Genomic DNA, 23,527 nt, shown 5'->3' with positions numbered 1-23,527 from the left:
ATCCCTCTCTTCCGTTAGGCTGTACATATTTTGGGGGTGATGAGAATGCACGTCTCCATTCTAGTTGCATGAAGTGGCAGATAATCCCACTCATCTTCATACCTGCTGTGTGAACTGGATATTGTGTTGCTGCTTTTGAATCTGCGCAATTTAAAAATCACACTTAAACTCATTCTGGAGAAACCTTGTTATAATACCAGAGACATGTTTGGATTTGTTAATCATTTATTAGCTTAGGTTACAACATAGCCTTGCTGTGGAATACAAGCTTTCCCAATCGTTCCTCACATTTACCTGTCCCATGATCTGAAAATAAATCAGTTTGGCAGAAAACAAGTTAAATCTCCTCTGGCCATGAATGTGTGTATATATAATATGCCCACATTTCCTTCCTACTTTAAGCTTTTAAGGGGGTACATAATTATTGAAGATACAATCCTATACTAACTTAGCTTGCAGTAAGTTTCATTGAACTTAATGGAACTTATTTCTGAGTAGACATGGTCAGGATTGCACTATAAGTCTCCATTCTATCAAGAATTGATATTTGGCATAGCCACCATTTGAAGTTCCAGAAACTTGGCTGAATGTTCTGGTTTTCTTAAAAAGCAGTAGTTTTAAAATTAAAAAAATGAAAACGGGCAGATATTTATGCCAACTGGCTAGCCTGTGACCATTAGTAACTGGAGCCTGTGGTAGCTGCTCCCTCTTTAGACAAGTTCACATTATCCTCTTCTGTAGAGCCTGCTGCTTCTGACTTCGCTGCTTCCAACTTCACCACTGGAATTTCAGTTGAACCCTGAAGAGCTTCAGAAGGTTTGCCGCTTGCACGTGCTACTCTTTCAAAGAAGAACAGTAGCTCACAGTGCATAGTGTGAGGAAAGAGGTCCACTGCCATTGCTTTCACAGGTCGGAAACAGCTTCCTTTCACACGATTAGAAGGAGCACGACAAAGACTACCAGAGAGAACACAGCATTAGACTTACTCATTCCTTTACAACTGATACACTAGCCAGCAGGAGCAGGGAAATGTGGCCCTTGGAACTTTCCAAGCTGTGCCCTGCTCTTCGGAAATCACATGCATTCTCCCCACTTTTGCCTCTTGGCATACACCCAGTAGGCTGCCCCTAAGAGAATGTGGCCCTTGGCCTGAACAAGGTTCCACTGCTGTATTAGGCCTATTCTCTCCCTTCAAAGTCTCTACCTAGTGGCAGGACTAATTTTCCCACCTCAGTTCCAGGAGATTAAACTGCAACAACATAATGCCAAGAGCTATTCCTCTGCTGAAAACATTGCAAATCAAGGTTGGTGGGGGAGGGGAGGAAGAGACCCAATAATGCTTTTTTTAAAAAGTCCCATCCCACCAGCACCATTGTAAACTCACTCCAGAAAATTGTTCATGGCAGCTCGAGGATTGCAGGATATGTAAATGAGCTTCTTTAAGTGTTCAGCTTTTCGGATTGCAAGAATTACTTTGGAATCTGCAAAGTTAACATTTTGACAAAAACTGAAATGAGACTCTTACCTTGACAGCTGTGCCTGGCATTAAGCCGCTCCCATCTGTCACTATGCAGGCTGTGTTTCCCTACCCTGAACTCCCCATCCATTGTAATGGGGAATATTGGCTCAAGTGCTCCATGTGCCATATTTATCAACTGTGGCCAATAATAGTTGATATCAGAGAAGGAAAGAGGTTTTTGCTGAATGACTACTACAGCATGAAAGTTATGCTTAGGCAGCAAGCTTCAGGCTTACCTTTCCCAACCATTGACTAACAAAATTAAATATACTGTCCAAAGAGTTTATGCTGTAATTCTCTGCCCAAAGTTTTAAAGGGCAAGGAACTCTACAGTTTACTTGTAGAACAAGAAATGTCTTCCCTTTCTTTCTCAATACCTCTCTCCCCATTTACTTTTGTCAGTACTGCTCATTGCATTTCACACTTCCACCTCTATGCAAAGTATTCTACTAAGAAAAGGTCACTAAACAAAACTCACGCAGCCCAGCTCGGGGAGGATCCACAATTGTAACAGAATTTTGCAATGCTAAGAAGTTAACTAGGTAAGGAACAAGATCTTCAGCCTTTCCACAGTGGAATTCAACATTATTCAGCTCTGGAAGGGAAAAAAACCAAAATACTATTTATACTAATTTCTCGGCATAAGCAAATATATGTACTACTTTATTTAATATACCCCATCATTATTTCCTTTAGTATCTGATACCCTGCAACTATCAGTTTTAGATGTCAATGTCTGTGCTGAAAGAATATTTATACATTTCTTCTGAAAGTCACTGAGTAAACATACCTGAGCCATGAAGTAACCTAATTTGGAACCAATGTGCAGTTTCACAAAAAATGCTTTAACCATAGGTGGGTAGGTTGTTTAGTCACTGAGAGCCATATCAGATCATTACCATGGCCACAGATGGAGGTTACACATTTAAACCACACATGTTCCAATGTATCACGTCATAAACAGCATTAACTGTTCTGAAGTAAGACACAGAAGGTTCCAGGTAACAAGACTGGGAAAACTGCCCAAGGCCCTAAACTGTTGCCAGTCAGAGAAGTCTATACTGGTTAGATGGGTGATTGGACTGTACAGTTGCCTTTAGTTACTGAAAAATCTTGTATATTTTACAGAATAGGTTTTGGGATATAACCCATGCTACATATACCCTGTGTATGCGTTCTCTCTCTCTTTGAAGAACTCTGGACAGTTTACACACAGTAGCCAGACTGTCCTCATCGGGGTAGCTTTCAGGACCATTCCCTATTCAGTGGCAAGACTCCCACTAGTCTTAATAGTTCTGGCTATGAATTGGGGCTTACTAATTTGTTTCTTAACAATTCATCCCAACGGCTAGGGAACCTTTGGCCTTCCGGATGTTGCTGAACCACAATTCTCTTAAGCCCCAGCAAGCATGGCCAATGGCCAGAGATGGTGGGAGTTGTAGCTCAACAATATCTGGAGAGCCAAATGTTCCCTGTATCGGCTTTAACATGTGTTAATACTTACCTACCATGGCCTCCATGACAGCCAAAACCCCACTTCAAAATAAAAATAAAGTATCTGGACTTGAGGTATCATTAGGACCCTATTTTCACAACCCTTTCTTGCACCCGGGACACAGCAAGTGTTGATTTTGGGCCTTGCTGGCTCGCATGCAGCCAGGAACATAAATGCAACGCTTATAGGAAAGAGGCAGGATCAGTTGACTTTTTGCACACTACTGTGATGGGAGATCTACACATAGCATCAATATTCACATGACACGTTCCAATTGGGGCAATGCAGCTAAGGGTTACACAGAAAGGATCACGCGGATCAATTAAGAGTAAGCAGTGTGATCGTAGAGTTTTCTTTCGTGGAAACTCCTGTAAAGAGTAATAAGGTTCTATTGCTAAAGCAGACACTTCAATCCTGCTAGTTCTCTTAGTCTTAAGGCCACTTTAAATGTTAGGCTTCAAATTCTAAGGTCCCATCTGAACTATACATTTAAAGCACTACTGTATTTATTTATTTATTACATTATATACCGCTCCATAGCCAAAGCGCTCTGGGTGGTTTACAGCAATTAAAAACAAATCTACAAATTTTAAAACACAAAAACAATTTAAAAAAATTTAAAAACACATGCTAAAATGCCTGGGAACTGTCATTTGTTAAGGATGCTGACAGTTACTAGGAGACCCCTTTTCCCCTCACTGACCTACAATTGCCAGAGTGGTTTAACAATCAGTCCCTCTTCTTAGGGAACTCTCGGCCCTAGTCATTTTCCTCTCACAATGCAACACCTCAAGACTTTGGACTGTAGTAATCAAGGAAAAAAAGAATCTCACTATTGGGGCAGAATGGACTCTTTAGTTTAAAGGCAAGTTTCATTGTTTAGTTAAAGTCAAGAGATCTCTTACTATGTTTTATTTGACTGACCGTTCAGCTGAGCATTCACTTTGGCATCTTCAACAGCTTCTTGACAAAGTTCAATTCCAATAACTTTCTTCACTTTCTGTAGAATCAAAGTGATAATGTACAGTTTAGCACATGGCTGCCAGCACAAAAGAGTACCAGGCCAAATGAATGCAGATATTGCCCTTGCAGATTTTCTGGCCTCTGAGCTGATTTTCTGTTGTTCTTTTGTGGCTCCTTTAGCAAAGATTGCAACTCAAGTCGCTATCCTGCACACCGTTATCCTGTGAGGCTGCTTCAACTGACAACCTGTTTGTGAGTTGACGCTCCAGAGTTGAACCAGATTTAAGAAATGGTTCACAGGCGTTGTTTGCTGTCAAACTGAATCTCACAAAACAAAACAAAAATAGTTACAAAAATAAGTAACTAAATGATCAGCTGCAGAGGCAGTTCTTTCGGAGATCATAAAGGGCCTCTCGCTTCTAAACCTCAGTTTTAGGTTTTCCAGGAAGCCAAGAAAAAAGAGGCAGGAGCAAGAGAGACAGATTGTTCTGCCTTTACTCTCAATCTAGCTACACAAAGCAAACAGCAGAGCAAAATGTGTCAAGCTAAGGTCCAGGCCATAAGTAAACCTAAGGGACAAAACAGAGGGAAAACCCTTTTTCCCTTTAAAAATAGCAGCCATGGTGGCAATGTTATCAGGACTACAACACACAGGGATTTAAACCTGTCCTACTCACACCAGTCCCAACAAAAATCCCTCTCCAAAGCTTCCATTTACAACAGCAGTTTCCCTCCTGGCTTATGGCAGCTTCTGGAGAGAGGTAGCAGAAAGAGTTAATGTGCCTCCTGATGCTTCATGGCCTTGATCCTAAGCCCCTGCAGCTGCTATTTCAGAAGAAGATACATTAAATGTATGATTGCATTTAATGTATCATCCATGTTTGCAATAGCAGCCATCATTTTAACACACACTAATTTTATTTGTTTTCACTTTTCCAGAAGGAATGCTATTCGCTACCCACATGGCCAGACTTCTTATTGCTTGACATCTCTCTGCTTTGACTGAGTATTTTTAAGAGAAAAGAAATGCCAAAAGACTTATGTCCCATCAAGCATGTTATTTCACCTTGGCAAGTGAAATGCCAATGGTTCCAGTTCCACAGCAAACATCCATCACTGTAGTCTCCTGGTTCATCTGAGTCCAGTCCTGAATGGCTGAATACAGAACCTCAGCAGCCTGTGTGTTTACCTACAAAATTTCAACATACGTACATGGTGTGAGTATTCAGGAAGCAGGGAGCGAGTTAACGGCTACAATCGTAGTGCTTGAAATGAAAACTTCCCTTCAGACCAGAATTCCAGGGCAACATAGAGAAGAACGCGGGTCATTTACTGTGAATGGGTATCTAGATTGGCATAGGGATGTGACAGGTTGTACACCTTGACAGGTTGTGTCCTGTGGGGTATGTGTTTAACTGATTTGTTGGCGCTCTCTCCCTTTGGTTCCTCCCAAAGTTCCATCTGTGGCTAAGCTCAGAGTAGAAAAGTTAGACCCAAAACTGAAGCAACCCTCTTTCCCAGTGTGGAAAAAAAACTTGTCAAAAGAACACCTAAGAAACACACAGATAACATGACTGGCACAACGTTAACCTAAACTCAAGAGGCACTTGAGTACATAGAGAGGAAAAAACACTCACTGGAGAAAATAAGGGTGTGGCATATCCATACGCCAACCAAAAGCAACATCTTTCACAGTAAGTGACCAATGTTCCTTATTTATTTATTTATTTATTATTTATTTATTAAATTTATATACCGCCCGACTAGCGATAGTCTGGTTGGCATGGAATACATCCATATGGTGAGCCATGCACAAGCTAAGATGGCCTAAAGGAGATGATTCTGAAGCGGCTGTTTAGAAAGATGGAAGAACATTCTGTAGAACGAGTGTTCCAAAAGGGGGCTGCACCTGAAGCCCAGATATCTAGCTTATAGTGCCCGCTGAATGTGGAGGCTGATGATCAGGCCACTGCTCAACAAAACGGCAGCCAAAAGGTGCAACAACTGCTGGTTGCAAAACTGAACTTGGTGCTATTGCACTGTCAACATCTGCAGATCACTCTGAATAGGCAAGGGGCAGATCAAATTAGGCACCTTCCAGAAGCGTGCTGGTCAGCACAAATCAGCCACGCTAATCTTTAAAGCAACAGACAAGTGGCATGGAAGGACAGACGCAAGCCCTTTCCTCGCACAGGATGCCCCTGCCGGCAGGAGGCAACTCGTTCACCATCCCAGCAACATGCAAGAATTTGGGATCAGAGTGTTCAAAATCTTTTCTGCATGAAATAGCTGTCTGGAAAAATACAAAGCCAAGAGGTCTCTGGATAGGCAATTTCACCTGACGTAGCAGTTAATAATTCTGACCCCATCCTCCCAGGTATTTCACCACAAACTGTAGTCATGACTTTTTGTAGAATGAAGGCACACTCCTCTTAACATGCAACAGGGACACTGCTCAAAAAAAGTTGAAATTTACTTTTAAAATATACTGCCCTTGATTTCTCAATTTCAGGGCATTTTACAATAAGCTCCAAATTTGACCGTTTCCTTTCTAGGTATCACAGAAGCACAATGAAAAGACTCCCACTGCTTGCGGAGTACCTCATGATAAGACATGCTCAGTCAACATGTGATTTCAACTTCTACAAAATCTTTAACCACATGTCTATTAGAAGATTACTTGGAAAAAAGCATGGGGAGAAATCCGGAACTTTAGCCCAAGAAGATCTTCGTATATGTACTTGTCACCAGCAACATGCTCCAAGGTCAAATCTTCACGATTGGGTGACTTTCTTGAGGGGGAGAAGAGGGGAGGGGGGAGAAGAGGGGAGGGGGGAGAAACAGTGCTTAATCATGATCATCCCTATGGATCCTCATCTGCTAATTGCATTCAAATGCGATAATATGGATAACCAATTCAAACAGAAAAGCCATAAAAATCTATGGAATTTCTTGAATAGGAATGCTGGTCTTAATGGGATTTAAGCATTCATGACTATGGACTGATTGGTCCCTTCTCTGTGTGACACCATCATCCACACAAGTTACCTGAAGGAGTTGTAGGGACAAAGCAGTAAGAGAAAAATACAGTTATGTTTCAGCATCAACATGCATGCAAGGCATGTCCATTTCCAACACTGTTTGATAACAGTGCTCATAGAAGTAATCTCCAGGAGCAAAAGCTGCTTGCTATGGACTTTTACATTTTTGCTGAATTAATACTTGCATCTGTCTGGCCACCACACGAAACAGGATGTTCTGCTTAGATGGATATTTGGTCTTATTCCTGGGTGTTTAATGGACCTTGGGATGTTTTGAATATTTAGTGTTTTGAATCTTACTGTATTTTATGGTCGTTTGTATTGGAGGATATTCAACATTTTTTTTTTACACCCTTGGATTATTAAGGGCCATTCTATCGATCAAGTCAGGCAGTTTAAATATCTGGGAGTTATATTTCAGGCAACACTTTCTTGGACTTCCCATATTTCCTCTGCGGTTCTAATTGCTTTGAACACCTCCAAGGCTAGACTCCGGGTTTTTTTTACCACGGGTGGGCAATATATCCCTGCTGCGATTCAAGTTTTTAAATACAAAATCTTTTCTCAACTTTTATATGGAGTTCTGATCTGGGCCCCGGGCTTTAATCCCAAGGTGGAATCAGTTTTATCTCGCTTTCTGAGATCTATTTTTGGTATGCCCCGCTGTGCATCTGTTGCTGCTCTCCGTCTTGAGGCTGGGCTCTACTCCACTGAATGCATGGCGTGGCTTATGGCCTTTAGGTATTGGATTAAAGTAATTTATGCTGATCCCTCGAAGGGTTATTTACATCTTCTATGGAAAGACCCTTTTACCAGTTCTTGGTTAAACAACTTTCAGAATAAATTAAAGATGCTTGGCCTTTCAATAGACTTTATATCTGTTATGGATCCGTCCTTAGCCAAGCACACCATACATAGAACAACGTATCAAAGATATTGATCTCCAATACTCTAGATCGAGGGCCAACACCACTTGTTCTCCTTTGTCATTAGGCTTGAATTTCGCTTTTCCCAACCATGCTGCCTATTTGGCAAACTTAACTACCTCCACTTATCATCTGGGATTCTCTAGAGCAAGATTTAATTGTTTCCCCTCTGCTATCCCTGAAGGTCGCTTTCAAGGTATCCCATTGGTGAAGCGCCTTTGTCCTTGTACTTTTACTGAGATTGAATCCCTTCCCCACACTTTGCTCCATTGTAACTTGTATGATGCAGAACGATCTAGACTTATCTTTCCTATTATTAACCGCTTCCCCAGTAGGTCCTCCAACTGGTATTTGCATTACCTCATGTCAGACGTTGATAAGATATCGACACAATCTGTTGCCAAGTTTTTTAATCTAGTGCAGAGGCTAAGAAAATCTCCCTCGTTTTAAAGTGTATATGTGTACTAATGATTTATAATGTTTTTATAGTTGCTGTATTACTGGTGAACTTTTATATTTCTTGGGTCTTTGACCGTAATAAACCAATACAATACAATACAATACAATACGATATTCAACATAGGTCATTCTCAGAGCAGATCCACTGAACTCAATGGAAGTTAAGTAACTCGACTTCCGGGAAGGATTGCTTCGCTTGTGCCTGCCTCTGAGACGAGCTCTCGTCTCAGAGGAAGCTTTTTCAGTTTTAAAACCAGTCAAAAGGTTTTTTTTGACTGGTAAAAAATTTATCCCAGGCAAGGGAGAAACGAAGAGATTATCCACAAGCCTCGTTGTGTTTGTTGGGGGACTTGAATTCATTAGGATCCCCTATGAACGAAGGACCAGCCAGCAACGTCGGACGGAGCCAGGGAATTTCAAGCAAGCTCAAACTGATTAAGCGAGACGTTTTTCTTTTCTTCAAAGAAAAACAGATTGTAACAGGCAAGCATTCTTCTATCTATCCTTATCATTTGGCTGAAATTGCTGCAGTATAAAAGAAATTTGTTAAAAGAATCAGCAGTAAAGAATCCCTGGGTGAGTTATAACTTTTCTCTTTTATACACGGACTTAAGGCGGAAGGAAATCGAAATAGCTTATCTTTGTTTTTATTGCAAAAAGCTGGCCTGGAATTGAGCATTATAAAGATACAAACGGATGAGAGATATCTAATTTGAGGAGAAAAAATTTGATTTATATGAACTTTTGAGTTTTATATGTCTGGGACTATTTTTTCTGGTCTACTTCATTTTGACGAATCTGCTTGTTCTTTATGCCACTAACTATTTGGATGCTGTGAACTAAATTTGTTTTGCATTCTTGGACACATAAGAGATAAGGCAGTTTGTGCTGTCTACATTATGATGTCATCAGGTTTGGAATATTAACTCCTTTGTTGCTGGAAAAAGAAATAAATTGCTCTTTGCTTGGGAATAGTGCTATATTGGAAATTGAAGGGTTTTTTTTCTTTTTGGTTTTAAAAATGACAGTTAAGAATGTGGCTGAGACCCTGGAAGTAAATATGTTTCAGAAAATAATGGATGAGATTGAGATAACGAAACAAAAACTGAGACATGGTAAACAAGAGATGAAAATTGAATTTGGCAAAATGAAGCAGGAGCTGAAAGAAATAGGGGATTTTATGAGAGAGGAGGTTGATGAGATCAAAGATATAACTAGACAAGCAATAGAAGAAGAAAGAAAAATTAAAGGGAAGATGCAAGTCCTGGAGATTGGAATAGATATATCAAATGTGGAACTGGAAAAAGATTTGGAGTTTATGGACCTTAGAGATAAAGATTACTGTTTGGAATTCAGCGTTGTCCCTGAAGAAATTGATGAAGATATCAGAGATAAAGCTATCAATGTTTCAAAAAAATTTCAGAACTGGAATGATGTGATGGAGCTTGAAATAGAGAAAATCTATAGAATTAATTACAGATATGTGACAATGGGAAAACTCTCCAGAGATGTGCTAGTGCATTTCGTAAAAAAGAGGAACAGTGATATGGCTTTACAACAACATTTCAGTAACACATTCAGAATTGATGGCAAGGAAATATTTGTGAGGAAGGAAATTCCCATCAGACTCTTATTATATGACTATGACTATGACAGCAAGATCATTATGGATGCAAGGATGGAAGATGGAATTAATACTGATAATGGAAGAATGGCTATTGAATCTACTGGACCTAGCAGACTTGATGAGATGGATTAATCGACATGTTTATTTGGAGAAAAATCGATGGATATATTTCTCAAGGACTGGAAACCTCTCTTTGACTTTTTGCGGAAAGAATAAAGTGATGTTAATGAGATTTGATGATTAATTAAGATAACTACTGGAGGAAAGTGATTTTGTAATATATTAAGAGACAGGTTTGTTATATACTATAGACCTATAACTGATCTGCGACAAATCGGAAGTCAACATTTTATTTTATTGTATTAGTTATTAATTTGTTTTTTTTGTTTTGTTTTGTTTTTTGAAACTTTGAATAAAAATTATTGATAAAAAAAAAAGAAGTTAAGTAACTCAAGTCCATGGGTCTACTCTGGATATGACTCACATCAGATATTACTCATTGTTGTCAGGATGTACATCGCTTCAAGCATCTTTATGGCTGAGACTGCAGCTCAAGTTTTCTAACTTAGTTGTCCACACATTACATTGTCACAGTAAGATTTTTTCTTCAGATGCAATAATCACCTTTGACCTTCTTGCACAAAATAGAGAGAAGTTATTCCACTGTCTTTTCCAGTGCCTTCCATGAAGTACTTAGCCAAAGAAGTTTGCAGTTCCATAAGCTCTTCTTTATTTAGTTTCTAGATATTTCAAAACAAGAAAAAAGCATTTAAGATCCTTGACAACTTTACAAGCTTCAAAGAAAGAAGTTTACTGGTAGTGAAGAATTAAAATGTAATAGCATGTGCATGAATGCATGTGCCTAAATAGTGCGCCCTCCATAACACATCTAAGGGCATGTTTTCCTTTAAAACATTGTATCACTGTTAGTTTCACACAGTACATCTCCAAAGTCAGGAAAAACCAACCATGAACAGTTTCTGAAATGTCTGCTTTACAAACTTGCACTTACCATATATTCCGGCGTGTAAGACGACTTTTTAACCCTGGAAAATCTTCTCCAAAGTCGGGGGTCATCTTATACGTCGGGTGTCGTCTTATTAGGGTTGCCATATTGCCCGGATAGCCGGGTTTTACCCGGATTCTAAGCATGCCACCCAGCGCCCGGCTAGCCCATTAGGTGGCCCAGATTCTCAGCTTTCATTTAAAAAAAAAATTAAGTTTCTAGGTGGTGCGGTTCTCGAGATATATATAAAAATGTCAGGCACCCCCCCCGTTTAAATCTTTTTTTAAACTACTGTATAGCACTTCGTAGCTTTAACCCCGCCCGTTCAGGATTTCAGCCAATCAGTGAAGTGTTTGTTTGGTGGCAGTGTCTGCAAAACTTCATTGCGAGGCCAGAAAATGGTGGTTTCCCCTCCTGTTTATCTGAAAATCTCATAAATTGGGTAGGTATATACATTTCAGTTTTTCCCCCTGTTGTGCATAGGAGTCAGATCCTGGGCAGTGTTTTGAAAACCTTCCCAATAGTTGCTTTTGGGGGTAAAAACAGTGCTAATCCCATATGTCCAGAGTAAATCCTATTGAATTCAGAGTAGACATGATTATGAATGTGCTGAAAATCAATGAGACTTTGGAGTGAATGTAAAAAAGAATTGTGTTTGTGTTCTCTTTCTGCCCCCCCCCCAGTCCTATTTTAAAGCAAGTAGGCAGGGCTTACTTGGGTATTGCAGTTTTTATTCTGTAGGAAACTAATACTGATTTTTAAAAAACTAATACTGATTTTTCTGCAATGACCAATTGGTTTGACAATAAACTATTATATGGGCTGTATGTATTTATACATCTGCAGTGTGTGCGTGTGTGTATGGAGTCTTTCCAACACCCCTGTGAGGTAGGGTTGGAAACCAAGGCAGCTCACAACAAGAAATAAAGCCATTTAAAATCCAATAACCATAAAAACAAGTATAAACAGTTGCAAAACAGTGTAAAGTGTCATGAATCGGAATTTTGGGTTGTGTGAATGAAGTTGCTTATCACTTGAGGTTGCATTTCTGTCCCTGTTTGAGTAAGCCCCATTGAATACGCTGGGACTTGCTTCTGAATAAATAAATTTAGGATTGCACTATAAATATCTTTACAGTTTGTGTAAATAATAAATATATTTGATAGTTATGCTTATATAAATATTTCTTCATTTATCATATTTTTGGTTTTTGGTTAGGAATCCTGACTGGTTGTGAGATGCTTAGTTTTTTGCCTTATAGGAATCTTGTTGTGGTTGGTATGGTATTACATTTAGGAAAATGTTACTGCCTTCTGTATTTTTTTTTCCTATTTGCATTTCACTTATCTTTAACCTCACTCCGTTACAGCCATAGAAGCAACAGCAGCATATGCAAGATAATTAACTCCCATTAGTGATAAGAACAAGAATTTATAATTATTATTTCAATTAAAACAAGAGGCTTATCAATACTTTGAAGAGGACCAGATATTTATTTTCTTTCTGAGCCCAGGACTCGGTCTTTCATGATGCCCAGTGTGTGTGTGGGGGGGAGCAGGAGAGTAGTCGATAAGACAGACATCCTGGCATTGATAGTCGAATTAGCAAGGTATGTGTGGGGTTGTTGTACACTTCCAGGCTCAGTTTCATTTTGAGTATGGAGGTGGAACCTGTGTAGATGTGGTTATTAAAGGGAGAAGAAATTTTGAGTTAAGCAAAGCCCTGCTTTTATAAAACCTAAGAAACATACAGTACTTTGAATGTCTGAGTGCCTGCACCAGTGGAATACTGGAGGAACTTGTAAAACTTGCTGCAACAGTATTTAGAACTGAGCATGTGGTGTGAAAGACTCCTTTTCCTGACATTTTGGCTTGTTTTTCTCTGATTGTGTATTTTGTTTTTACTATATTTGTAAGCTGTGCTGAGCTCTGTTTTTAACAGCAAAAGGGCAGGATATAAATTCTCTTAATCAATCAATAAATACTCCATAGTGTTGGAAACTAGAGTCTAGGCATTTAATGTTGCTTTTAAAAAAAAGATTTCTCACATCTTTCCCCAGTTTTTGGTGGTAATTCCTAGGCACAAAAACAAAACAACTGGACAATCCAAATATTAATATTTATAAGTTTATAAGTGACAGTTTTCCTGCTAAGTACCTGCATGTCATAAGCAGGGGTAGTCTTATACGGCGAGTATATCCCAAACTCTATATTTTAACTGGAAAAGTTGGGGGTCGTCTTATACGCCCAGTCGTCTTATACACCGGAATATACGGTAACCCTTATGACATAAATCATATTCAGTACCTGTGGATTAAAATAAGCAATTGCCATGATGTGCCCATTCCTGCTGGTGCGAACTGTTAGCTGTTTCCAGTGGCCTTCATAGGTTTCTGGGCTGTACACACCATAGGGTGTAGACCTGCAATTTAATAATCCTTGGTTATTAAATGTGAATTTAAGAAGCGCAACTATATAATGCTAACATTATTTCTGCTAAGAAACTGCCACATTAAACAAGACTGATCCTGCTTCTGAACATTATAACTTTTGGATTATGATGTGTACATTTCTGCTTTGTATCAGTTTTCACAGTGATCTAATCAGATAACTTGACCACATGAGGAAGGGTACACCCACTTCCATCTATCTTTCTTTACAGAGGAATTCAGGCAGGGCAGCGCTGAGCTTTATAGGTCAGTTGGGCTTTATTTATATAGTGCCATCAATGTGTACAGCAAGGTACAAAAAGGGCAGGACTTCCAACAGAGCCGAGAAGGGAGACAGCTGAGGAAGGGGAAGGCGATGGAGTCAGGTAAACAGGAAAATAACAGACAGTTATTTCATTTACATGTACAAAGGCTTAGTTGCAGTAGAACATTGGAATGAAGGGTTTGTGTCAAAGGCTTCATAGAAAAGGTAGATTTTGAGCAGGCCACATCTTTTAAGATTCCATCACTCAGACCAACTGAGGACTCACCTTATGTAGTCTTGAAAAGCCTTCACTACTTTTTTTGTAACAGCAGGAATGTGAATGGTGTCAAATGGTTCCACAACAGCACATGTTCCACCCTTGTATTTGCCAAGGCGAAAACCCACCGTTTTGTCTTCTTGATTTGGGCCTATGCCGATCAAAAATTCACATTTGTTGCGGTACTCAGTCTAAATGTAAAGTAAGGGAAAGTTTAGAGCGCCTGTTCAGCTCTAGAAGTCGACATGCTTGCTACTTCTATCCAGAAAGACCTGTTGCAAAATAGCAACTCTTTCAGTATTAAAACTGGTCAAGCTAAACGAGGCCTTAAAAAGGTTATTATATATGGCGATAAACCATCTATTCCAGAATTATAACTAGGTGAGTTTTTTAAATTTTGGAACAGGTGACTTAGAAGAATTGGATGGGTTTTAAAAAATCAGTTTTCAATAGCATTTAAGAGATTTTACTTTTAAGATATGGGCAACAAATGTTACTAAGACTCAAGCAATTTAAAATCCATTGTTAGAGGTTAACAAGCAAAAAGATGTATGTCTCATAAACTAAATGAAGAGTGAATTAAATATTAGACATTAATTGAGCAACAGGGCTAATTTAGGTATCTCACGAGCCAGAGACTTGCAGGTTGTTGCGGCTATTTTTAATTTTAATTTTCATCTGCCACCACTCCCAGTATGCATCATGCCACATTTCTTCAGCAAGCTTTGCCCAGATAAAAGGGGAAAGAAAATTCAAACTGTTGAAGTTTTGATAACCTAAAGGCTCACCTGTCATAAGCTTCGTACCTATGGCCACACACTATCATAAAGTACTCCTAGATCCATTGAAACCAAGAAGGCTTAAGAATGCTTAGCTATGATTGTGGCTTTTGAATTCAGGTTTGCCCCTTTTCCTCTAATCAGTTGGTATTTTTCCTATCAGATTTTCAAACATGTTTGAACTTGAAATCATTCATCTGGTCATATGGGGCAAGCAAGAATCTAGGTGACTGGAGGGAAACATTACTAGCTGGAAAAAATACTGTAGCTGTTTTGTGCCACCAATGTACCATGAATAAGCACAGGTACATGCATGCAGGAAGGCGTGCGGACTACTTGCAAGGCTGAAATTTACCAACACACAAAATGTACATAGTGCTTTCCCGAAGTATTCAGAACATATTATACATTTTCTCAGCGATCCCTACAACAACCAGTAGCGTTATTCTCTTACTGCAAATGGAAGGGTAAAAACATTCGGCTTAAGGCAACACAGCAAATTCCAGCTGACATTTGAACTAGACCTTTCAGCTCATAGGCTTTAACTAGGAACTATCAGCTCATCGTTCATGCCCTTTACCACACTCTCATCTCTCTGCCACAATGAGGGATACAAACATTCCAATAAGGTGAAAAGCTGGGAAACACTGGGTTCTGGTACGCCCCACAGAAGTCTCTCACTGGCTGCATTATGGGATACCTGCACTTGCAGCAACATATGTTGTCAGATTAAAGGTACCCATCTAATAACCACAGGGCTTGTTATGGATTATGACACCTGCAATACTAGGGCTGACCCTGTCCCTCCACGCCTGCGATTAATTTCCTCACAATATCACACATCATTAGCAGTTCCTGATATGTATGACCTGCAACGGTGAGGCTTTCACTCCCTCCAGGGAGCAACACAGACCACCGTACTTTTCCTTCTGTACGAACAGCCATGGTAGCAGAGCTCGGTTGTTGTTCCCTATTTCCCTGCAAAACAGTTCAATTGTTTATTTATTTAACAAAATTTACATACTGAGTGATTGCAAGAAAACCTCCAAGCAGTTTTTACGAAGTATCTGCCTGGAGCCTTCATTGATATCTTTTTGGCGCCAGATAAAAACTTACCTTTTCCCCAGGCTTTTGATAGACTAAGATAACGTTTTGTTACTACTGTGCTGCCAAAGCTTCCTGTGGCTGTTATGAGGCTTGTTCTATTTTTATGGTATGATGTATTTCTATTTATGTTTTAAATATGCTGTAAGTTGCTTACTTAGCTTAGAGTAAGAAGCGACTAACAATAAATGTCATATTTCCCTCCATTTCTCACGTTTAGAGCATTATGATTAATAAAAAAAATGGAAATGAACTGCCTTCAAGTCGATTCTGACTTATCTATTATTATTATTATTTATTATTTCAATTTATATACCGCCCTTAGCAGAATAGCTCTCAGGGCGGTGAAAATAGAAAGATTAAGAAAATTAAAAGATTAAAATGCCTGGGAGCATAAAAAGGTCTTTACCTGGCGCCGAAAAGATAGAAGTGTAGGCGCCAGGCGTACCTCTTCGGGGAGGCTGTTCCACAACTCAGGGGCCACCACAGAAAAGGCCCTAGATCTAGTAACCACCCTCTGGGCTTCCCGATGAGTTGGTACCCGGAGGAGGGCCTTAGATTCTGAACGAAGTGAACGGGTAGGTTCATAGCGAGCCTGTGAATAGGGTTTTCATGGTAAGCAGTATTCAGAGGGGGTTTTACCATTGCCTTCCTCTGAGGCTGAGAGGCAGCGACTGGCCCAACGTCACCCAGGGAGCTTCATGGCTGTGTGGGAATTCGAACCCTGGTCTCCCAGATCGTAGTCCAACACCTTAACCACTATACCACACTGGCTCTTATGATTAATAACAACACTCTAAAGATCAGAAACATATGTATGTATGTACTGCCTTCAAGTCGATTCCAACTTATGGCGACCCTATGAATAGGATTTTCATGAGGCTAAGAGGCAGTTACTGGCCCAAGGTAACCCAGTGAGCTTCATGGCTATGTGGAATTATGATTAATTCTTTAGTACAAAATGGAAAGTTACCGTGTCAGTTTCAGCAGCACTTGCTCACATTCTTGCTCCTTCTTTGCCAGCTGTTCCTCATATGAGATATTCCACAAAGGGGTCACCACATCTGCTATCTGCTTACTCAGCGGTTCCTCTCTGCCATTTTTTGATAACTCTGGGCACTTTGCTGCTGCCTGCTCTTTCATCTCACCTCCTTCCTCCTCTTCTCTTTTCCTCTTCTTTATGATGGGATCAGCCTTTGGTTTGGCAAGTCTAACGCTTAAGTTTCGGTTCTTCCACCGGACTCCATGAAGGACCTTCATAGCTTTGTCCCTTTCCTCCTCACTCTTAAAGGTGACAAAGGCAAAAGTCTGCTTCCCGAACAGTTTTATCTTGTGAGGGTTAAGGCAGTACTTGGCAAGGAATTTCTTTACTTCATTAAAGCCAATGTATTTGGGAAGGTTCTGAATTTCTACTTTGTAGATCTCTGAGGTAAACAAGTCATCTTTAATATACCTATACATATTGGAAATATCTGAGGTATTATCTGCATTGTTTCCTTCTCCCACATCTTCCTTAATTTGCTTTTCAGACGCACTTCCCATGGCCGCAAGAGGAACTGTACTTTTTGTGTCTGTAAAGCACACACAATTGTCGTTTTCCATTTTCCGTTTTTTCAACTATTCTGTAAAGAAGAGTACCAGAAATAAATACTCGAAGGCACAATATATTAAATGCTTAGTCAAATTGTGTTAGGATAATTTAGCCTTATCTGTAAAAACCTGGCTGCATTAAGTTCTTGTCTGTTTGCCAAAAAGGAGTGAGCACATTCTAGATTATTATTTTTATTATTTATATTTATTAGTCACTTTCCTTGAAAAAGTGATCCAAAGCGACAACATCTCTACAGATAAAAGACAGATCTTGCAGAACCCGCCACACTATTAGATGGGTTATTTATTTATTTATTTATTTCAATTTATATACCGCCCTTAGCAGAATAGCTCTCGGGGCGGTGAACAAACAAGATAAAATACAGTATATCATAATAAAAATCATAAAAACATATACAAACAAACAACAAAAAACACTACAAAAACACAATACGACAAAAATTAAAAAATACGGATTAAAAGATTAAAATGGTTAAGAAAATTAAAATGGTTAACCATGGTTAGTTTCACCATGGGACTTATTTCATTTATAAGACATCAGGATGCATGAGGACAGCTCCCTGCTCTAAGGAAATTACAATCTAAAATTGTAGAAAACGGGAGAAAAAACAAAGAAGGGGAGAAAAGCAGAGGTAGGGCTACATAGGGAAAGATGTCATTTAATTACATGGATGCCACCCTGAATTCTACTGAGGATGGATGGGATGTTTAGTTATTAAAATACCAAATCCTAGGAGGAAAGGTCGGGGCAGTGGGATAGGGTTAGCCTGACAAAGAGATGATTAAGAGGCAATATGATAACCATCTTTAAATGTTTGAAAGGGCTGTCACACAGATGATGGACCAAAATTTGTTTTCTGCTGCTCCAGAGGGTGCAAGGCAAACCAAGGGGATCAAGTTATGTTTTGGCTGATTTTTATATCGCTTATACTACAAGGGATTTCAACTAAACATTATGACAAATTTCCTGAAGGCACAAGGTGTTCAGCCGTGGAACAACTTGCCTTGGAAGCTGATGGACTCCTTCGCTGGAGAATTTTAAGCAGGATTTTAAGATGACAATCCCCCCCCAAAAAAAAATCAGGGATGCTGGAGCAGTGGATCTGCTGCCTCAGTAGGATGGGGGTGGATTTATTGCCCTCCCTTTTTATCACAGCCAACCAGGCCCTGAGCTGACCTAACCCAGAACCCACTTAGGTTCAGCAAGGTGATGGCCTCCTGTGTCTCAGACGCAGATGACCAGAGATCCCTTTGGACTCCAGGACACTAACAAGCAGATCTCCCTATCATTCCCCCCACTTCCGTTTTATTCTCTCACAACAGCCCTGTAAGGTAGGTCAGGGTGAGAGAGTGGGCTGAGCGGGGGATTTTAACACTGCTCTCCCCAGTCCTAGTAATTATTATTAAGAAAGGGAACTTAGACCTTTCCTCCATACTTCCCACGGGCTCAAGACCAAAGCATATCACCACAGACGGGACATCGCACGCTAAGGCAATGCGGCAGCGCAGCCCAACACAACGACACAAACTACTACTCCCTGCTTTCAAGTCTGCGCACACGACCATCCTAAAATAGAAAAAACCCACCCTCTACCACAGCGAATCCACTCCTTCCCCTTCATCGAGGTACGAACCCGCCTCGTCGCCACCTCACACAGCCCAAGCCATTACAAGGTAGACAGCGCGGCGCATGCGTATCATCTTCCCCACTTTCTCTCTCCAGGTCTCGCCTCTCCCTTCGCAGCGAGATCACAGGCTGCGGGATTGGGCCGAGCTGAGAAAGCCGTGGGAGGGGCTCTGGAGTGCGTACGTCGTGACGTCACCTCGCGCGCGCCCGTCCTTTTCAAAAAGTCGTTATTTTCTCTTTAGATTTGATTTACCCTCTCTCTCCACTATTGTTATTTTTAACATTTGGGGGGGGATTAAAGTATATTTTTGGTTGTTACGTGCTATTCTTCTTTAAAAAAATACCTTAGGGCGCCAAGATTTAATATTTCATTTAGAAATTTTATTTTATGGGGCGTCTCCTAAATATAATAAAATGTGTTCCGTCCACATTGTGCCCCCAAATTAAAAAACTAAAATAATAAAAAAGTTTTTATAAGTAAACACGTCAATGCAATTACATTCTCAGTGACAAGTTCTTTTTAGCACGACCCGCCTTCACCACACAGCAGCCGCCATTTTAGGTTAAAGGAGTGGGAGCCGCCAAACCTCTTCGGCTTGATTCCGCTCCGAGTACGCAAAGGCTGACGGGAAAAAAGCCGAGAGTGAGCTGCTGAAACTAGAAAAGAGAGGGAGGAGTCAAAGCAAGTTTGGAGAGCGGTGATTCCCAAATTTCCCTCGCCGAACAGGCTATTTGAAAATTGCTGAGGATCAGCGGCTTAACGTGTGTGTGTGTGTTTGCCTGTTGTAGCAGTTGTAATGTGATAAGCCATATACTGTATGATTTTTAATTGTATTTTTATTGCTTCTTTTATTTCTTGTAAACTGTATTACAGTGTGAATTGCAAAAGAAGTAAGACAAATCAGTATGGAGGTGATGGATGTGCTGTCTTCCATTTTCAACCACAAATCCACAGACATGCCATGGATCTCCTGAATGAAGCTCATGGGTCACTGGTGGTCTGCAGACCACAGTTTGGGAACTCCTGGCCTAGAAAGCTAAGCCCCATTGTGTTCAGTAGGACTTGCTCCCTCTAGTAAGGTTGTTTAGGATTGGAGCCTGTGGGTGGGATGTATCTTGTGTTTGAAGCCATACAGGGTTTATACAACTTTCCTCTCTTCTGAATAGAAACTGTCTGTGATTCTCCATTTGCAGGGAAAATTATAAAGATGAGGTTGGTGTTTTACAGCACAATCCTTTGCATGTCTACTTGGAAGTATGCTTTAATGGGATTTAACCCAAGTAAGTGAGTATAGGATTCCAGCTTTAAAAACTTGCAGCACAACCTTATTTAGAAATAAGTCCCACTAAATTAAACAGAAACAAAAACACCAGACTAACACAACTACATTTTTGGAAATTGTTCTGCTGAGTTTTATTATTTATTCATTAATTTGTTAGTTACTGAACATAGCACAGGGTCTAGGTGCTTTGCAGTCAAGTTTTAAAACTCAAATTCCATCAGATGCTTTGGTGAAGATGCTTGTTTCCAGATAAATGGAAGGGCTGTAGTTGGTAGAGCATCTGCCTTGCCTGCAAAAGGTCCCTGGTTTAATCTTTGGCATCTCCAGGTAGGGCTCGGAGATACCCCTTCCTGAAACCCTGGAAAGCTTTTGCCAGTCAGCGTAGACAATACTGGCCTAGATGGACCAGTGAGATGACTCAGTGTAAGGCAGCTTCCTGTATTCCTATGAAAATAGCCTTAAGAGATTTAGGTAGCAATCCCAAGCATCCTTACTGTAGATCCCATTGAACTCAGCCAGATTAATTTCTCACTAAATATATTGGGTTGTAATTCAACCTAATTTAGTCACGGCCATTAGTTTCATTCCATCTACCCTGAATAAAAGTTAGCTGAATACAACCAATTACAATTGTGTGGCTTGGCTGCTTCCACAACGACAACATCCGGAAGGGGCAGCCTTATCAATTGATTGAAGAGAAATAATTTAAGAGTCTTGTGGCACCTTAAAAATTTAACTTATTATGGTATATGCTAGGCTAGAGCCAACTTCATCAGACAGTCCACAAAAGTCATAAGGCTGTTAGACTGTAAGGCTGAATTCTTCAGCATACTAGGGATGGGAGATAAGCCCCACTGAATTCAGTGGGTATTACTCCTGAAGAAACATGCACAGTATTGTGCTTTATGGTACCACACACCATTGCTGGGGTTTTCTGGATTAAGGCTGCAGTCCTGTGTGTTTTGAACATGCCCATATTTCATTGTATACCAGGATTGGACTGATATCCCACTGAAAAAAGAAGAGATGTTGGTCTCTTGTGAATAACTGCAGCAGTGGCTGATACAGATGCCATTTTTCCTTGCTGGGGGGTTGGAGGGGGACATGCTTATACCATTTTATGGCCATGCCTTTTTTGATCTTTTACACGTAGCACCCATTTTGTGTTATGCCACACTCCACAACCGCTATTTTGTTTTATGCTACACATATTCCTCCGTGGCACCCACAGCACTTTCTCAAAACTCCTAATGTTCTCACTGGCCCAAGGAGGTTGGCAATCCCTGTAAAAGTATGCTAAGGTTACAAAAAATACCATGCAAAGGTTTACGTGTCTTATTTTTTTTGCCTTTGTAATTCAGTAATAAATAGCAGTCTCCTGGTACCTTTATGACTAAAATTTTATTACAATATAAGCTTTCATGGACTACAGTCCACTTCATCAGCTGCATGAAGTGTTATCCTGAGCTGAAGATGTGGGAAGTAAACAGTAGTCCATGAAAATTTATGCTGGAATAAATGTGTTAGTCTTTAAGGTGGCACAAGACTCTTCTTAGTCCTTGCTGCAAAAGACTAACACAGATACCTCTCTAGAAATAATAATTTGAAGCCTTTGGCACAACCCTTAAATCTTTATCCCATACTGAAACTAACCCTAGGAAATTGGACTGAATGCATCTTACTTCCCTGTTTTGCCTTTCCCATCTTGAAGTTTAGATGGCAAGCACCTCAGAACAGTGGAAGGTCTTCTTGTTGTTATAGTTATTCAATTTATTAGTTGCAATTTAAGTGGCAATTTATGTCTTTCTCTAAAGTACTATGCATATGGATGGTTCCAGGTTCAATCCCCTGCATCTCCAGGTACTCAGTACTGGGCTCCTGCTGGGAGGAAGGGTGGGATATAAATCAAATAATAATACAGTAGGGCCCTGCTTTTCGGCAACCCGCTAATACGGTGGCACTGGGGATCTCCAGCTGCTGTGCTCCATCTGACAGCGATCAGTTGGAGTGTGCATGTTCCTCCCCACACTCCAGCTGATTGGGCGCTTCAGCTGGAGTGCGCGATCAGCTGTAAGGTGGGAAGCTCACACACTTCAGCTGATCAGTCAGCTAGAGCCCTGCGGCTGGAGCTCCTGGTGCTACAGCTGATTAGCTGGAGTGTGCGATCAGCTGTAAGGCAGGGAGCTCGCATGCTCAGGTGGCTGAAATACAGTAGGGCCCCACTTTCCAGCAGTTTTTGCTTTTTGGTGGGGGCCTGGAACATAGCCTACTGTATGAGTGGGGCCCTACTGTAAATAGGTCTGGGAGAGACCCTGGTCTGAAATCCTGGAGAGCTGCTGCTAGTTGGTGTAGACAGTACTGAGCCAGATGCACCAGTGTTCTGACTTCATATAAGGCAGCTTCTGGTGATATAAAATGCAGCTGAGTTCCATTGGACTTGTCAATATACAATATTCATCAGGATTGGGTCTACCATTCCTATTCCTGAGATTTGTCTTAAACTGTTTTTAATATTGACTTTTAAATGGTTGTAACCAGCCCTGGAACCTTACAATGAAAAGTGGGCAAGAAATCAAATAATGCTGCTCCTCTCACACCTTGCCTACATCTCCCGTTCCTCCCAATTCATCCCAAGGATGTGTGCATATACAGGTGGTACTCCATGGTGGTCCTACTCAAAGTAGCCCCGTTAAAGTTAATAGAGACAACTAACTTAGGTTCATTAATTTCAGTTGGTCGTCTGCGCAGGACTTAAGTTGAACTGTGCGTCCGTTTCAGTCAGGGTTGTGTCCAGTTAAGCCCTACTCACAGTACACCCATTGAAAGCAATATACATCAGTTAGTCATGATTATGTTCAATGCTTTGTATTCAACTAAGTCCTACTCAAAGAAGACCCATTGAAATTAATGAACCTAAGCTAATAGTCATGTTTATTAACATCCACAGGTCTACTCTGAGTAGAAGTAGCATTGACTGTACCACTGAGTGCACCACTGAGCAGTATTCAATGCTGCTGCTGCTCCTCAGAGTAGATCCAAGGATGTTAATCGACATGACTAGCTTAGGTTCATTAATTTCAATGGGTCAACTCTGAATTGGACTTGGTTGTCAAGGAT

The 23,527-nt window shown here is 40.4% G+C and overlaps 1 protein-coding gene across 3 annotated transcripts; it reads right to left on the bottom strand.

The window, feature by feature from the left end:
* Positions 1-207: 207 nt before the first annotated feature.
* On the bottom strand, positions 208-19,711 carry TRMT2A (tRNA methyltransferase 2 homolog A). 3 transcript variants are annotated; one of them, XM_061602332.1, is made up of 12 exons: positions 19,627-19,711; positions 16,863-17,511; positions 15,655-15,763; positions 14,016-14,197; positions 13,343-13,457; positions 10,655-10,770; positions 6,658-6,769; positions 5,044-5,166; positions 3,939-4,014; positions 1,998-2,114; positions 1,385-1,481; positions 208-956 (listed from the first exon to the last, which is right to left on the bottom strand). In XM_061602332.1, exons 2-12 carry the CDS (start codon positions 17,489-17,491, stop codon positions 677-679), a joined length of 1,956 nt encoding a protein of 651 aa, XP_061458316.1. In that variant the 5' UTR covers positions 17,492-17,511; positions 19,627-19,711; the 3' UTR covers positions 208-676. The 3 variants fall into 3 exon arrangements, with proteins under 3 accessions (XP_061458316.1, XP_061458313.1, XP_061458315.1); XM_061602329.1 differs by lacking the exon at positions 19,627-19,711 and adding an exon at positions 19,088-19,251; XM_061602331.1 differs by lacking the exon at positions 19,627-19,711 and adding an exon at positions 19,135-19,251.
* Between the last annotated feature and the right edge of the window lie 3,816 nt (positions 19,712-23,527).

This window comes from Rhineura floridana, chromosome 19 (genome assembly GCF_030035675.1).
Source record: "Rhineura floridana isolate rRhiFlo1 chromosome 19, rRhiFlo1.hap2, whole genome shotgun sequence".
In the NCBI taxonomy this organism is placed as follows: domain Eukaryota; kingdom Metazoa; phylum Chordata; class Lepidosauria; order Squamata; family Rhineuridae; genus Rhineura; species Rhineura floridana.
The sequence above is the reverse complement of the archived record's forward strand: the minus strand, read 5'-3'. Positions and strand labels throughout refer to the sequence as shown.

Excerpts from the sequence above, each read along its gene's own strand:
- TRMT2A (XM_061602332.1), bottom strand. The coding sequence starts at position 17,491 with ATGGAAAACGACAATTGTGTGTGCTTTACAGACACAAAAAGTACAGTT. Across the intron at positions 13,458-14,015 it reads GCTTTTCAAGACTACATAAG|GTCTACACCCTATGGTGTGT; the intron begins GTGAGTCCTCAG and ends ATTAAATTGCAG. Across the intron at positions 6,770-10,654 it reads TTTGTGCAAGAAGGTCAAAG|AAAGTCACCCAATCGTGAAG; the intron begins GTGATTATTGCA and ends CTCCCCCTCAAG.